The sequence below is a fragment of the Amblyomma maculatum genome, chromosome 1, assembly GCF_055883805.1.
Source record: "Amblyomma maculatum isolate TAMU_Amacu chromosome 1, ASM5588380v1, whole genome shotgun sequence".
Lineage (NCBI taxonomy): Eukaryota > Metazoa > Arthropoda > Arachnida > Ixodida > Ixodidae > Amblyomma > Amblyomma maculatum.
In genome coordinates this window covers 387946493-387963169 of record NC_139344.1, presented here as the reverse complement: position 1 = coordinate 387963169, position 16677 = coordinate 387946493, and the positions used below count along the sequence as shown (strand labels likewise).

Here is a 16677-nt window from a genome sequence, read left to right as displayed (position 1 = left end):
TCATTTCGCTGGCGGCTGTGTCTCCCAAGGGCGTTTTCAACCAGTAGCGGACGAATTTTCAACCACTCCCAGAGGGTGCCACATTAGATAAGTGCAGAGTAAAATGAATTTGATAAAGGGAAAGGATACACAAAATCCTACGGGCCGATTACCGTAACATCTGTTATGTACAGGTTGGCCATGCAGGCGGTGAAATTAAAGGTACAAGCATGGGTAGAAAGTAACAATATACTCAAAGAACTTCAGAACGGCTTTAGAAATGGTAGGCGCTTAGATGATATAGCCTTTGCGTGCTTACCCAATGCATCGAAATATCTAGAGTGGAAAATAGACTTCTGTATTTGGCCTTCCTTGACATAAACGGGGCGTTCGACAACGTAAACAGGGAACTCCTGTGGAACAAAGAAGGTATCGGTCATGAGATAACAGAGTTCCTACAGTAAATATACCGGGATAACGAAGTAGAAATTACATGAGAAGGGTAAGAAGTACGGAAGCTGTCAATGTATGCAAAGGATTAAGACAAGGTTGTCCTCTATCACCGCTGCGGTTCATGCTTTATATGATAAACCTGGAACGGAGGATACAAGAAAGTAACCTAACTTTTAACCTGTCATATAGATTAGGTGGAAAGGCGGCGCCTCCCCGGTTTGATGCATGCAGACGATATTGTGCTGCTAGCTGAGAGGAAGAATTGCAAACTCTAGTTACGTATTGCGGAGACGAAGGGGACGCTCTAGGCTTCAGTTTTAGCGCAGTTAAGTCGGGTCTGATGATTTCCAATGGCTCAACTGATCAGGCTCTTAAAATACAAGGCCATAAAATACCAAGAGGAGCAGAATATAACTATCTCGGGGTATGGGTAAACGAATGATTGGCATACATTGGAAAGCATGAGCAATCACTTAAAGCCAAATGGCGAAGAAATACCGGGATAATGAAGCATACGGCATTGTGGGGATACAACAGATATGAGGTTTAGGGGGTTATTTGGAAAGGAATTATGGTGCCCGGGCTTACTTTCGGAAATGCGGTTTTGTGCCTAAAATCAGAGGTACAGTCGACATTAGAAATAAATCAGAGAGCCGTCGGACGATTGGCACTAGGTGCCCACGGCAAAACCACAAATGAGGCGGTATGGCAGTCGGGCGGCTCCACAGTTACCCGGAAGTAGAGAGCTAGGGCTAACTCGTGGGCCGCTTCCTTGCCAGGAACGGACGCGTGTGCAGGGGTCCAAATTAAGCGAACTTTCCTGTTTAATCGTCTACTGGCTAGAATCCTTGCCGCTTTCGGCGAGACCTACCCGTTTATTCCAAATGGCCGTTTATGAAATTGGCTTGCGTTCCGATGCAAGCGAGCGCTATTGCAACTTCATCAGCCGTTTCCGTGTTGCGGCTTTTAATGGTGGCGGCTGATACCGGGGCACTGAGAACACCGCCAGCCTCGTTTTGCCACTTGCCACGTCCACGTACGCAACCGACTTGCTGTCCACCGAATCGAAGCGTCTGATTAGTGCTTCTCCTCTCTTCACCCTCCTCTCTGTATTGAATATGGGATGCATGTTACGAGAGAAGGGGGGGGGGGGGAGGGATGATTAGATTTCCTCGGCAGTCCTGTGGATGCTTGATTTTTCTCGTAGTCCCCTATCTGTCTGCAGGCCTGATTTCGAGTATAGTTCTGCCCATGGTCATTCCAGTTGATCTTTCCAGCTGCGAAACTCAGACAGCCTCCGCTATTTCATCCCGCTTTATTTATGCACTCCCATAGAAAGAAGCTTCTCTGTGGATGTGCCCAGGGCCCTCTTTATGCACCGTCGAATGAGAGAGTCTAATCTCCTCTTCTCCTCCAACCTGATATTTAAGAACGGCGTGGCATAGATCACGCGACTTATTACGTAAGCTTGGGTTAGTTTAAGCAAGCTTCTTTCATTCTGGCCTCGTCCTTTCAACGCGATCGTTCTAAATAAGCCAATGGCTTGCGTGGCGAATCCCTCTAGCTTTCTGATTGTTCCATCATTATATCCATTTTCCTGAATGAATAGTCCTAAGTTTCTGATTTGATCTACCTTTGGAACTGGTTTTCCTTCTACAGCGATGTCAAATTCCCAGCTGCGCTTGCATCGGAGTGACTTTGGGTTATAGATGAATAATTCCAATTATTTCGGCAAGCATATGACAGACCCCTACTGGCAGTGTAGTCTACGACAGTGTCCGCCGCCGCCTGCATGCGCTCCTCAATGCTCGCCGCCTCGAGGGCCTGCTGGACGGCCTAGTTGGTCGTTGAGGCTGGAGCTGCGTAGAGCGACGGGCCACCTTGACGAGAAGGTTTGGGGATTAGCGCAAGTCAGTTGTGCCTTACACTCCCAAAGTATATGTTTAAGTGAGGATGTTTGTCTTGCAGACCTTGTGTGTGTTGGTGTCATATATATTTCGGGGTAAATGCTGTTATACTGTAGCGGGTTTGGATATGTGTTTGTAATGGCATCCAGGCATGCTAGGCGGAGGGAATGTCGATCCGGCGAGTCAGGTAGCTCGCCAGCCTGTCTTTCCCCCTTTTGCACTATGGCTCTCTCTCCGACACGGGAGACTTCGTGCGACGGAGTGAGCGACATCGTTGAGGCTGGTGAGATTAAAGCCTTAGGTGAGATGCGGAGAGACGTCCCCTATGCGTGCGGGGAACCAACTAGATCGACCTTGTTGCCCGATGAGCGCTTCAGGTTATTGATTATTCGGCGCGGTTCTAAGGATATTCTGCCCTTGTCGTAATTCTTATGACCTTGCGCGAATCTCTGACAGCGACCCCGAAATCGCTGTCAGATAGGTAAGTGCGATGGCTAATTCTTCGACCACTCCATTCATGAACTAAATAATCCCGCGGTGACCTTTACAGCAGATACCAACTGTTTTGCCTACAGCATGGCTGCTGATGACAGCGGTGCTACATGTATGGCGTCATCTTCGGTTGTGTGGTTTCTGTTTTGAACTCATTTTAAGAGCAAATTAGGCAAGCTTAAAGAATAAAAGTGGCTATAATTTATTGAAAGAGAAAAATGTAGGCTGCTTTAAGTTGATGTGAACACAAATATATGTCTGTATGACGCTGTGACATAGCCACCAAACAGATGAGGTGTTAGTAGCAACTAAAGGACACAGCATGGCGCCACCTTGTGCTAAAACCTAAAAAAAAAAAAAAAAAAAAAAAAAAAAAAAAAACCAGAGTGTGGAATTATACCGAAAGTGGAAAATGCAGATCAGGAAGGAAGATTTCTTTGATAACTCAAGAGGCAGTGCCCTACTTTTTGAAGCTAGATCAGGGTGCCTTAGAACACGCAGCTACAAAAAGAAGTTTAACAATGGAGATGACGCATGTGCTGTATGTGGAAACTCCAGTGAAACAATTGACTATATTATACTCGAATGCAATGGTATCCATCCGGAAGTTGATGCAGGCGCAATCACTGTTCCTGAAGCTCTGGGGTTTAGAGATAACAGTGGCCGGGTGAATAAACCGGCGGTGGAAACTAGCAAAAAACGGCTGGAAGATTGGTGGCTTAAAAGCAGAGAAGTGACATAATGTTAGTAATGTAGGAGCAAAATTTATAAAATAGAATGATGGTTTAGTTAACAATTCTAAATCAATAATTAAGATATATGGAGAAAAATGAGCATGATAGCTACTGCTACCACCCCGTTTCAAAGGGGACGCGCCTATATTCCATCCATCCATCCATCCATCCATCCATCCATCCATCCATCCATCCATCCATCCATCCATCCATCCATCCATCCATCCATCCATCCATCCATCCATCCACCTGACTTTCCTGATCAATTTAAAATGTAAATCCCTTGTTAAACCGCGAACTCTTCCCTCGATACTGCCACCAAGTGATAAGATCTACCAGAATGTGCCAATATTTTTATACTTGTCTCCGGCAGTAGACTTTCTTTTTAAGTCGATCCTTTAATTTCGTGGTCCAGGTAATTTAGATGTCAATTGTATAGAGACAATAAGAAATGTAGTAAAGAAAAAGGTACAAAAGGAATAAAAAGAAGAAAATGCTTTCGCTGTTTACCTCTTCACCGAAGCTAAGTGCAATCTTGTAAATTTTTTTATTTTTTTATCGCTACTATGTGGTTGTTGTTTGTTAAATTCCGTATTGCGCATGTTACAGGAGGTTCTTAGAAACAAGAAACATTCGTTAATTGGAAACATTTGAAAATGTTGCACAACTTCATTCCAAAAAACATTTTTGGCTATACTTAGCCATACAATATACTACTTCCATGCGTTGAAGTCTCCTTTTGCGATCTTTGTATCTTAGAAGCTTTTAAAAGCTTCACTTGACCGACAATGCCATCTCTGAAGCGGTACATCTTGCTACCCGAGGTCGATACCGTCCGCGGCGGCCGCATTCCGATGAGGCGAAACGCAAGACGCCCGTGTAGTGAACGATACCAGTGAATTAACGTGAGAAGTTGAGCAAATTGGTCAGTATTCATGGTAAACGAGGGCGAAAAGACGAACACAGTGTCGTGCTGTCTTTTTGCCATGGATATCAGTGAACTCTGGGGTTACGTAAACCGAACAATCGATCCTTAATGCGAAAGCATTAATGGGCTATGTTGTGTCGCCAAACCCTGAAGCTAAAATGTGCTGGTGATAGCGCATCGTTGTTAAATTAATGAAAATGGAAACACAAATTGTGATAACATGAATAGTGGTAATATATTAGTCAAATAGATTAATGATAAGGGATAAAGCTGAAAAGTAGATTAGTGATAAGAGAATTAGTGGCGAGGAAATTAGTGATAAGGGTGCCTTTGCATTTCTCCAACACGGGTTACTGCAGTAATCTTGAAGTTTTTATTATTTCATGGCCAAAAGTTATGGGATTACACTTAGCTATGGCGAAAGCGTTTTCCTCCTTTTCTTTCTCTTGTACTCTTTATCTTCTACCTCTGTTTCGTGCCTATTTCTGTACTTCACCTTGAAATTACCTGGACCTCGAAATTAAAGGACTTAAGCGCTCATCACCAACTATCACTATGTTCACTGCCATTAACTATCACTATTCGTCCTTATCTGTCACTCTCACTATATATCATCCCTATAACCAAATATCACTATGACTGTCGGTCACTACCAGTCACTATCACTATGTCTAAATCTTCACTATCACTAATTATCACTATCTATCAGTAAATATCGCTATTAGTTGTTAGTATACACTACGCTATATATTACTATTATCGCTATTTACTCTTTACATGGGGCTATCACAATTTACTTTAATTCTTACTACCCCTCCTCACGCGGCGAACATATATACGGCGAATGCAACGTCAACATGAGCCTGGAAAGGCTTTCGCTTTACAAATAATGCACAATGTGAGGAGCAAACCCATGCAGCTGGGAGCGCGGAGAAGTGTTCCAAGGCATTTAAAAGTGCCGCCAAATGCCCCGAATCCTGATGTTAAAAAGTATAGCACACAGCGCACCGACGCCTTTGCGCAAGTATCGCCTCTATAAAACTCAAAGGCGTATGTAGGCTGTGCGATGTCAGTGCGCATTAAGGAACCCCCGGTGGTCGAAATTTCCAGATCCCTCCACTACAGTGTACCTCAGCCTGAGTCGCTTTGGGATGTTAAACCCCATAAACTAAATGAAACCAGTTTCTAATATATTTGTTAGCAGTTGCTGCAAATATTTTCATTACGGTTATTTTGCTGAACATTGAAACCAAGTTGATTTGCCTTGTTTTTCGGGTCGTCTTCATTAGCACAGTGTATTATTTTTTACAGATATATTAAGTTATATCCTACCCTGTCCATTCTCCCTGTCGCTTACCTATTTCATTTCTTCTCGGTTTCTCTTCGCTATATGTCTTTATTTCCGCCGCCCCAGTTTCAGGCGCTTCAGGAATTGAGATAGCAGATACCGGGGCGGCAAAAATCTTGTTACTGTTGGGAAGCATGCACACGTGCTTATCTACCGAGATACCGGCCAAGCCACATGTTAACGGCAGTAGCTGCGGTGACGTGGCTAGCCAAACTGCTATAAATACTACTAACCTTTAATGAAGCTCGCGGTGTCTTGCACCGTGATAAAGCTTGTTCGTTCCTCGCCAACCACTTGTCGATTCACCCAGTGGCGAGGAGGCTGCCCACAGCCGGACACTGTCTGCTCCATGGCGGCCCACGCCGGACCGCCGGATTTCGACGAAGAAGACAGTTAGGAAGCCTGCCATGTGCGTCTGGAGTCTTATAGTGCAGCTTACGGAATCGGTGACTCGAAGGAACGACGGGCTCTTCTAACGGCAGCTTTAAGTACAGCAACAGTTGGCATAATAGCGGGGCATTGCGCGCCGGTCAAGATTCAAGAGCTCACGTATACGAGCAGCTGGTTCTGCTGCTGACTAAGCATTTCGCGCCGCATGGCAATGAAATTGTGGAGTCCTACAAGTTCTTCACAGCATACCAGCGTCCGGACGAAACAATGAAGGACTTTATTGCCGAAATTCGAAAGCAAGCCTGCAGGTGCAACTTTGGCGATGCAAGGGACAGGATGTTACGAGACAGACTTGTTGGCGGTTTGCGTGACACCGGCGTTAAGCGGAAACTCTTGTTAAAAGCTTCGATCGCTAACACTGAAAGAAGCCGAGGATATAGCATTAGCGGCAGAGATGGCAGCCCTTAACGTGGACCACATGGATAATACAAAAGATCATGGCAATATCAATGCCGCGAGGAGCAAGCTACGGCCAACCGTATATTTCCACAAAACTCGTACACACACGGTATCTAAACCAAGCCCAGATGACGTTTGCCCGTGTTGCGGTAGCACTGAGCACAAGCCAGGAAGGTGCATGTTTCGCCGGGCGGAGTGCTTTATCTGCCGACGTAAAGGGTGTACCTAGCCAAAATGTGCGTGTTGAAAAAACCAGGAGTGGCTATTTGTGAAGAGCATTCCTCATCGAGTGATGGCAACGAGCTTTGTCTGCTTAGTTTGTACACTGCATCTGTTAACCTGACCGGCCCATTATTCGCACATTCCGTTGGAGTGGGATTCCGATCAAGATGCAAGTAGACACAGGCTCGCCGGTCTCCATCATTACGTGAAAAACATACTGCAAGTATCGGCATGTCTGGCCTGCGCTTCTCGAGACGTCTTTGCAGTTGTCCTGCTTTCTGGGCAAGCTCCCCGTGAAGGGCCAGCTCAAGCTTTCTGTCTCGTACGCGGGAAAGACTTTAGAAGTGACGCTGACCGTGCTGCAGTGCGCTGGCCCGGACTTGTGCGGACGCGACATCATCATGCCATTTGAGCATAGCGGAAGACCCGTCCTCAGCACTGCCAGTGATGCAACCCCTGGTGAGCAAGATTTTTCGCACCAACCGCCGGTTAGCGCTCTGTTAGAAGAGTTCAGTGATCTGTTTACACCAGGTCTAAGGCTCGGCCCCGCAGCCTCATCTGCGGTTGCATGAGAATACGAAACCGCGTTTCTGTAAAGCTCGTTTTGTGCCATGTGCAATGCAGGAGCAAGTGTCTAATGAAATAGATCGACTTGTTAAGGACTGCATTCTCTCGCCTATCGACAGTGCGGATTGGGCCACGCCCCTGGTTTCCGTTATCAAGAAGAACGGTTCCATTCGGTTGTGTGGCGATTTTAAGGTGACCGCAAATGCTGCATGCGTTGCGGAGTAGTACCCCTAAAATACGGGATATTTTCGCTAACCTAAAGGGGGGTGAAGTCTTCAGCACTATCGACTTGAAAGATGCTTACAATCAGTTGCCGCTTGACGAGGAAACCAGGACTTGGTCGTAGACACCCCGAAAGGCCTGTTTTGCTTGCTTCAATCGACTTCCGTTTGGTGTAGCCTCTGCTCCTGCGATTTTTCAGAGGCGTATGGAAGGCATCCTGCAAAGCAGAACCTGAAAGCATACTTCGCGGTGCAAAAGGAGGTGTGGTTTTTATTTAAGGATGCACTTTAGAGAGAGAGCGTAAAATATAATAAACTATGACAAGCACTCCTAGAAGAAAAAAGAACGGTGTGCAGTTATGAAAATCAGCGATATTCAGCTGACATGTAGTCACGTGGGGTACTACACTGAAAGTAATAGGACTTCTCCGCTAGATAACGCCTCAGTTGCTTTTATACGATATTTAATGGTAAATTAAAATGGTAAAGCCTCCTTTATTTGCTTGTAGCTGCTCGATCTGTACTATATGAGGCAAGATCTTTTCATCTCCGCCATAATCTCATGACATATTTTGGTCAGTGTTCTGTCCAGAAAGTAGTTCGTTAGAGCTTTTCTTGTTGCCGAAATAAAAAGGCAACCATCAGACCCAATTATGAGATCGGGAATTTTAATGCATTTGGCTTGGTATTGTCAGATCTCAAGAACTGGATCTGTGTACTGTTCGGCAAAATAATAGATACTTCTGGTAATACGGTTCACAGTTAGCAACGGGTGTCCTTTATTTGATTATATCTTACTATAAATGTCGTCAGCAGGTGTTTCGGGGTTTGTGGCTGACTGGCCATTTGGTTAAAGAGATAGACAGTGCCTGTTTCCTTCCTTGTCCGTGTCCTAGCTGCGGTTTTATCACGATGAATGACCAACAAGCCGGTTAATCCGTCTTAGAGAGAGGAAACATTATTAAAGATAATAATTAGCAGGAGCTAAATGGTCGGTGCCCATAGTCCAGGGCTCCAACTTGCGGACTAGCTGGATGACGAGCAAATATTTCTGTGACAGGACGGTGAACACCAATGACTCAATGCAATAACTGAGCTCCTGTCGCTACTGTGAAGTATTTATTTGGTGCTTTCTAAATATGTACTTTATTACCAGTGCGTATGAAACATCGAAGAGTCGAAGAGACCGAGAATTCACCATCTATACAAGGATAAAACAAAAAATGACAGACAGCACTTTTGTAACAGCAGTCCGCGGTGGCCTCTGTGCTCCACTGGCCAAGGATAACAGCAAACGAAATCAGTTTTTTTTTTTTTTTTTTATGCCTAACTGTATGAAAGCACCCACGGGAACCCAAAATTTTAAGATTATTATTTTGTTCTCGACTAGCTCCGTTTAGGCTTCTCCTCTTCTTCGCTTTCGTTGGTTTCAGAGACAACGTGACTTCTTCTTCCAATCAAATTTATTTTGCTAGATTGAAGTCGCCCTTGTAGTTCTTGCTGCCTTCGCTTTGTGCTAAGTTCCACTTTGTGCAGAAAAGAAGAAAGCGAATAAGCTGCCAGTAGTAAAGCGTCATGGGAGGGCATCGAAACGTCTGAGGTGAGCGGCACAGCAAAGAAAATCAAAACGCTTTATAAGGCTTTTCAGCGCTGCGGTTGCATGCGGTCCTGCGACTGGTCACATGGAATTGCAACAAAATCAATTGTTGTTAAACATGATTAATTATAAAAGCAATAACAGACACAAAGAAAAGAAATCACAGAATGGAGTAAACGCTTTAGGACGTCTTTTCAAACTCATAACCAATGCTGGCGATTTCCGTAAGATCTGTGATAGAATTCGAAGTCTCATGAAACGATCCGCGAGCTCCTTTGAACTAATAATGTGACGACTCTGAGCAAGAAAAGCGTGGTCAACGCGGTGTTTGTACGCATGCTAATTACAGTTGCTTTCATAAAACAAGCCACCCGCGTTAGACTGCGCGCGCAGACAATACGTTGTTGATCTTTTACCCTCATCAATTGCACAGCGTGGCCAGATCCTTAGAATAAACCGCCACCGTAGCTCAGTAGATAAGGCACCCGATTACTCAGTCGACAGACCAGAGTTTCATTTTGCGTTTCATTTTTTTGTTAATTGAAGTGAAATGCAGTACCTGTGTGCTGCGCAATGTCAGTGAATTTTAAAGTCCCCCAGTGGTCTGAATTACCCTGTGCCCTGCGTCCTGCATAACACGTGTCACTCTAGGACGTTAAACCGTATAAACCAAGTCAACCTAGCCCTGAAACAAAACATGCATTTAACTCGGATTATGGCGTTGATAAGAGCGGCTGCTCAGCTGTACGCCCAACTAACGACGCGCGCCGCAGTTAATGAAGTGCGCTTTCCTGCAACGCACTAGCGGTTCTCTCGAGTGCTATTAGTTGGCTTCACTGCAAAGCAAGTACGACGCGCTCCCGTCTTCGCTTTGATGCGCGACCGCGAAGGATGCGCTGGCATTCCGCGCAACACCGCCACGCTGATCCATGTTCGTACAGTATCTTAATTAGAGCGGACCACCCTCTACGTGAAGTGTGACTACTAAACCTCACCTTATTAATACAGCAGCGTTCAAAGCGCTGTTCTCTAGAAAATCTGGCGTCGCGGCGCCAGCGTAAGCACTGAGAGCAAAAAAAAATCACGAGTGGGCCTCCGGCAAGTGACATGGCCGAGCAGTAATTAGTCGGCGTGTTTGACGTCACGAGGCCGCATGATCGAGCTGGCAGGGCGCCAACTCAGACAGCACCGTCATCCTTTATCCAGCAAGATATCCACGCTTATCCCCAGGCAAAGCATACAGGGCTTTACGTCCACGTCGGGTGTTCTTTTATATAGTTTGGTGGCTTACGGCTGCATGCTAATAATTACGTATTGGATAATAAGGATACAAATTAGGGGATTTGTGATTAAGCGAGTACGTAGCCAAGTTCACGTACGCAAAAGAGAATTTGAGATGAACGTGTAGCACGACTTAGGCGAATACAAAAAAAAAAAAAAAACATGCTTGTCATTAATGTCTTCCCTTTTGTCTTTATCTAAGTGGCGCTCTACAGCAATACTACCCGCATTCTCGCAAAAACAGGATGTCTGAAGCCGATTTGACCTTTGACCTTTCCAAGGGACTTGCGATGTCTACAGAAACAAGTGTAACAGACACTGCGCTTTTCAGAACACCGGTGAACTTCGATGCGTTCAACGGAACGCTGGTTGTGTTCAACAAGGTGCGCGCGATGTACCGTGAGCAGCAGCAACGCTCAGGCTTTCGTACAAAGTGTGATTCGTATCCAACGTCATCGCTAATGAAAGCATTACTTTAAGATCATATCTGTGAAGCACATGCAATGTGTGGTCTGGAAGCATGGTCGCCTGATTATCACAGCAAAATAACGTTTAATAATTGTGGCACAGCAAACATAATCCTGTCAAAACGCCTTGCTACTGCACAATATTCCGTGATTAACCGAGTTAAACCAGATTTTTTTTTTTTTTCCCTGTATTTCAATATGCGATTGCGCCCACAAGGACGCTTGCTGCCAGAGGGGAATCCGGCTCAGGTATCGCCATGCGGGGCCTGGAGGGGGGCTCATTCCCCCTGTGCCCTTCAATCTTTCTCCCTCGCAAACTTCTTGGGTGATCCCCTGTAACCGTTCCCAGAACGTCGCGGGTGGGTGGAGAGCGCCGATGGTGGCTTCGAAAGGCCCAGGGTACCCCAGGGCGACCAAGAGATTTTAGGAAAGAGGGGCAAAATCGGGGTGAGGGTAGAGTGCTAGCAAAGGTGCCGACATTTCGGATCGTGTCGACGACGACGTTGCTCGCTACCTCGACATTTTCCCGATAGATGGCGCCACCAAGCCGCACACGTTCAAACAGATTGAAGATGCGGGTCCGCATATTTCGCCCGCGATTTGCGTGTTGGTTGGTTTGTTTGTGGGGTTTAACGTCCCAAAGCGACTCAGGCTATGAGAGACGCCGTAGTGGAGGACTGCGGAAATTTCGACCACCTGGGGTTCTTTAACGTGCACTGACATCGCACAGCACACGGGCGCCTTGCTTTTCGCCTCCATCGAAAAGCTGCCGCCGAGGCCGGGATTCGATCCCGCGTCCTTGGGAACAGTAGTCGAGCGCCGTAACCACTGCGCCACCCCGGCGGGGTGGCGTGTATGTAGACGTTTGTGTGTGTGTGTGGGTCGCGGCAGTTACTTTTGAGTTCGGGGTTGCATCCTTCTCCTCATTCTTTCTCTCCCTGGATGCAGCTCCTGCTCGTCTGAACTCAACTCGCCGTCGACGTCATTTTCTCGGGCTCCGACCAGAAGAGCCCCACCTCTCTGCTTCCTCCTCCGGCCATCGTGGCGCCGTCATTACGTGACGCTGCCCTGTAATTAGAGTGTCAGGGACGATATGATGACATGCTTTCTCCCTGTATTTGTTCTGCTCCGGAAAATTATTCCTGCGATAAAGGCTCCCTTCCTCTCCTCCGAACGTTGCGATCACATTTGTCCTTTTTGTATATTTTGTTTCTCTCTTGCTACACACCTCTTGCTTTGCATTCGTCTGGCGTTTTGTACCGGCCTCAACTCGAGCGCTGCCCAGTTCGGCAAAGTCTCTTCCTCCATCCCACCTCCTCTCCAACGTCGACTACTCTAGGCTTGAACCGTCATGCCTGTGCTTATGCTCAGTTTTTCTTTACATATCGTCTGCTTGTTTTAGACTTTTAGCCTCTTCCCTTCGTGCTCCTGGGCAATTTCTCCTTGCTAGTTCGCGAACCCTGTCAGCGATTATTACACAAGCGGTCGTGTACGTAGTCGTGGATCCTGGATGTTGCCTTTGCGGCAAGTATTAAAACACTAGCATGTATTTATGATGCAGATAAGAAGCGGACGTGCCCTCCTTTGATTTTAATAGCGGTTGAGGGAAGCTTACCGCTGCCTCGAGCGCCGGATTCTGCTCGAGATAATAGAGGTGTACCACTTCATAGAGAAAGCAACATGCAAAAAGCATAAACTACTTTTATAGCTGTCTGCGCTGGAGTATGTATGAGATATAATGTTGCATAGCACCAATGGTTTCGAGCCGAGTTCTTTAAGAGTACCATACATTCTTTCCAAAATTTATCTGCATTGTACTGAATTGCTCTATAGTACTGTTGAAAGAAAAATGCAAGACTATTTGCTATGCAATTAATCCGTATCTTAGATGAGCGCTGGAACTTCCAAGGCACAGAAAGGGCGTGGAAAGGTGGAAAAAAAGCGTAATTGTCCCTGACTAAAGCTGTGGTTGCCAAGTTCGAGGCATATAGCCGATGCATATGTTGTAGACGAGATTCTTCGGAGTGCTGTGTCCCCGACGCTTCTCGTGCACACGTCGTGACACTACAGAACTGTATCGCAAAATTTTGGTATGCCTTTGTAACAGAAATTACACCCTTTTTAGTTCCTTTTCTTTCTCTCAGGCTGCTTAAGAAATGACAAAGCGCATATTTTACAGCAGGTACGTGATTATCACATCATGATCATTCCGACAGGGCGTCGCTCGGCGCAGGAGGTAAAAAAAAATGATCTAAACGCAGACACTGCCCCAGGGTAACAAGAGTTGGTCGTTGTGTGCGGCGCCGCCACTTTGTTACGTGTGCAAACACCGTGCAGCTCCATTCCGCCACGCCTGTCAACGCTCCCTCCCCTTTGCGAGAAAAAAATATAATAAAATACGAAGGCGCTCGTTCGCGCCAAACCGGCAGCACGTGCCCCAAGGTGGTGAGAGGGAAATGCCGGGGCAAGCGCTGCAATCGCTCGGCGTCCCGCAGGTCGTTCACTACGTGGCGCCATCTTTCGGCGGAATGGCGAGACGGAAAGGGCGCGCGCGCCCGCACGCACCTTGTTAATCTCGAACGCAGAAGGAGAGGGAAAAAGCGCGCGTGGAGAGGAGGTGAGGCGGAGACTGGCGGCGCCACTCTCGCAGCCTCTTGTGAGGAACGCGCTCATTGGTCCGCCCAGCTTTGTACTTGCTCGAGGATAACGCGGCGGGGAACCCTGCAAGTTTCGAGAAGAATGCGCCTGGGCTTCTGTCGTATAGGTACTGTCTTCTCGTTAGTGCCGTCATTCGTGTGCCGCGTGTCGACTGTGATGGACCCCGGGCGGGTATCGTAGTCCGACTCATCAGTAGGAGCCGAGCGATCGCAACAAGTAGTTGGCTTCGAGGCGCGGTCATGGCGACGTCGTCTGCTCCGAGGCGTTCGGCGGCCGTCTGCTCGCAGCGAGCGGCGCCCGCCGCGGTGGTGCTGCTCCTCCTGCTTCTGCCCGTGTGTTGCGCGGTCACCGATACCGGACGGATATGCGAGCCCATCCGCATCGAAATGTGCAAGGATATTGGATACAACGTCACCGGCATGCCCAACCTGGTCGGCCACGAGCTTCAACAGGACGCCCAGCTTCAGCTTCAGACCTTTAAGCCCCTCGTCCAGTACGGCTGCGCTTCCCAGCTCAAGTTCTTCCTGTGCTCCGTGTACGTCCCAATGTGCACGGAGAAGGTCCCGCAGCCCATCGGTCCCTGCCGTCCGCTGTGCGAGAGCGTGCGGTCCCGGTGTCAGCCAGTGCTCCAGGAGTTTGGATTCCCCTGGCCCGCAGCGCTGAACTGTTCCAAGTTCCCGCCGCAGAACAACCACAAGCACATGTGCATGGATGGCCCAGCGCCTGACGAGAGCGACCGTTACCGACCGGGATTACGGCCCAAGCCGCCCCGGCTGAGCCGAAAGCCAGTAGCGCAAAGCCCCAAGCAACGCGGCCTTTGCGACGCGTACCACTACGGCGAGCGCTACTTCTACTACATCAACAGCACGCAACGATGCGCCCACCTGTGCGACCGGGACATCTTGTTCACGCAAGACAACAAGCACTTCGCCGAGGTCTGGACCACGGTGTGGGCCTGCGTCTGTTTCTTCTCCACCCTCTTTACACTTGGCACTTTCTTGATGGACCCTAGCCTTTTCCACTACCCGGAGCGGTGCATCATCTACCTGAGCGGCTGCTACAACGTCTACAGCGTGGCGTACTTTGTGCGCCTTCTAATGGGCCGCTCGAGCGTCTCCTGTCACATGGACAGCCAGCACGAAGTGTCCATCCTCATCCAGGAAGGACTAGACAATATCAACTGCACAGTGGTCTTCATGCTGCTCTACTACTTTGGCATGGCGAGCGCAACTTGGTGGGTCGTGCTCACTGTCACCTGGTTCCTGTCTGCGGGCCTTCGCTGGAGCCATGAGCGCGTGCAGAAGCACATGACCGCCTTCCACTTCTTCGCCTGGGTCCTGCCGGCCGTCCAGACGATTGTCATCCTGGTGATGCGGGTCGTTGACGCCGACGAACTCACCGGCACCTGCTTCGTGGGCAACCAGAATACCGTCGCTCTGCTGGGATTCGTGGTGATTCCGTCCGGCCTGTACCTCTGCATCGGTTGCCTGCTCCTGCTCTGGGGCTTCGTGATCATGCTGCGCTCGCGAGACAGCGTGGCACTCAGCCATGCGCCAAAGTCTGACAAGCTGGAGCTCATCATGGTGCGTGTGGGCATCTTCGCCGTCCTCTACATGGTGCCGGCCACCTGCGTCCTGGCCTCTTACATCTACGAGTACTCGTACCGGGACGCCTGGCAGGCCGCGGCGTCGGCTCTTAGGCCTAACGTGGAAGTGTTCACTTTGCGCATTTTCATGGCCCTCGTTGTGGGCATAACCACTGGGTTCTGGACCTGGTCTAGCCGCGCTTCGCTCACCGCCTGCCGGAGGACCGCCACGACCCCGTACGTGGAACACAAGCCCGTGCACAAGGTCGTCTTCACCGCCGCACACGTCTACCAGCAGCAACAGCAGCAGAAGCCCATGCTGAAACGAACTGTAGTGGCAGACAAACACAAGAGGGTCTTCAGGGTCAAAGGTGGCTCGGAGACGACCGTCTGACGGTAGTGGTACTCGCCGCGAACTGCGTATCATCCTCGAACATTGAGATCGTCATGCCAGTGCGTTTTTTTTTCTTTGTTTTCATGTGATGTGCCCAGCACACCATTTGGATTACTCATCATCACCACGGACTCCTCTCGCCTGCGCTTCGTCGAGAGACTCTGGAACGAGGACATATCAGCTTCGGCGAGAACCCCCCACACTTCCTCTTATTGCATTTAGAACTTGCCGTGTCACGGCCTTCCCAGTGAATTTCAGCCATCAGGGTCGCGTGCGGACCAGGCTTGAACATAGTGTATATAGTCATTTGTACATAGTCTTCAAAATCAAACATCTATACTTGCGTTCTAAATTCTTGTACAGCACATAACGCACACAAAGCTCGGGCTGTGCCCGATTCAAGCATTTATTTGTACAGAACCGTTTTCGCTATAGCGAAATATATTCTGTTTGATATAACACAGGCCTTCTGTTTCTGCTCTCATCACTATGGTGACTCGAATTTCGGGACGCCCATATGCAGTGAGAGAGTAAAATTGCTCAAGCATTGTTTTTTTTTATCTTTTATTCAGTGTGATTGCCGTTTATGTTTACTCGAGTAATATTCTCGGAGCTTACTTTCGTTTAACGCCAAGAAACGACTTATTTTCTAGTGTCTTAGGTGCTTAATCATATGTATCCACTACTTGCATTGCGCAGAGTCAACGCCAGTGCTATCTGGAACACATGCATTGCTGATGGGGAATGCTGCAGTAACTTCGTGATACCAACAAGCGGTTCGGCCTCGTGGAAGGCAAAAGTTCAATCAATCAATCAGCCTCTTATTTTCTCTATATTAGAGAAAAGTTCTGCCTATAATCTGTCTAGTGTTCTGTGGTTCCCGCAAGGCGCAACTTATTGGCACGTAACGCACGACGCATACTTTACAAATGCATTGGCATTAAAGGTCGCAGCAAATCTGCAAGCCTACTTGTGCTCAGATTTCAAGGCTTAAG

At 48.0% G+C, this 16677-nt stretch overlaps 1 protein-coding gene across 1 annotated transcript; it reads left to right on the top strand.

The window, feature by feature from the left end:
- Positions 1-13661: 13661 nt before the first annotated feature.
- Positions 13662-16215, top strand: LOC146208476 (frizzled-4-like). The gene has a single exon (XM_084594022.1). The coding sequence runs from the start codon at positions 13943-13945 to the stop codon at positions 15680-15682; it is 1740 nt and encodes a 579-aa protein (XP_084450148.1). The 5' UTR covers positions 13662-13942; the 3' UTR covers positions 15683-16215.
- The last annotated feature ends 462 nt before the right edge of the window (positions 16216-16677 follow it).

Excerpts from the sequence above, each read along its gene's own strand:
- LOC146208476 (XM_084594022.1), top strand. The coding sequence starts at position 13,943 with ATGGCGACGTCGTCTGCTCCGAGGCGTTCGGCGGCCGTCTGCTCGCAG.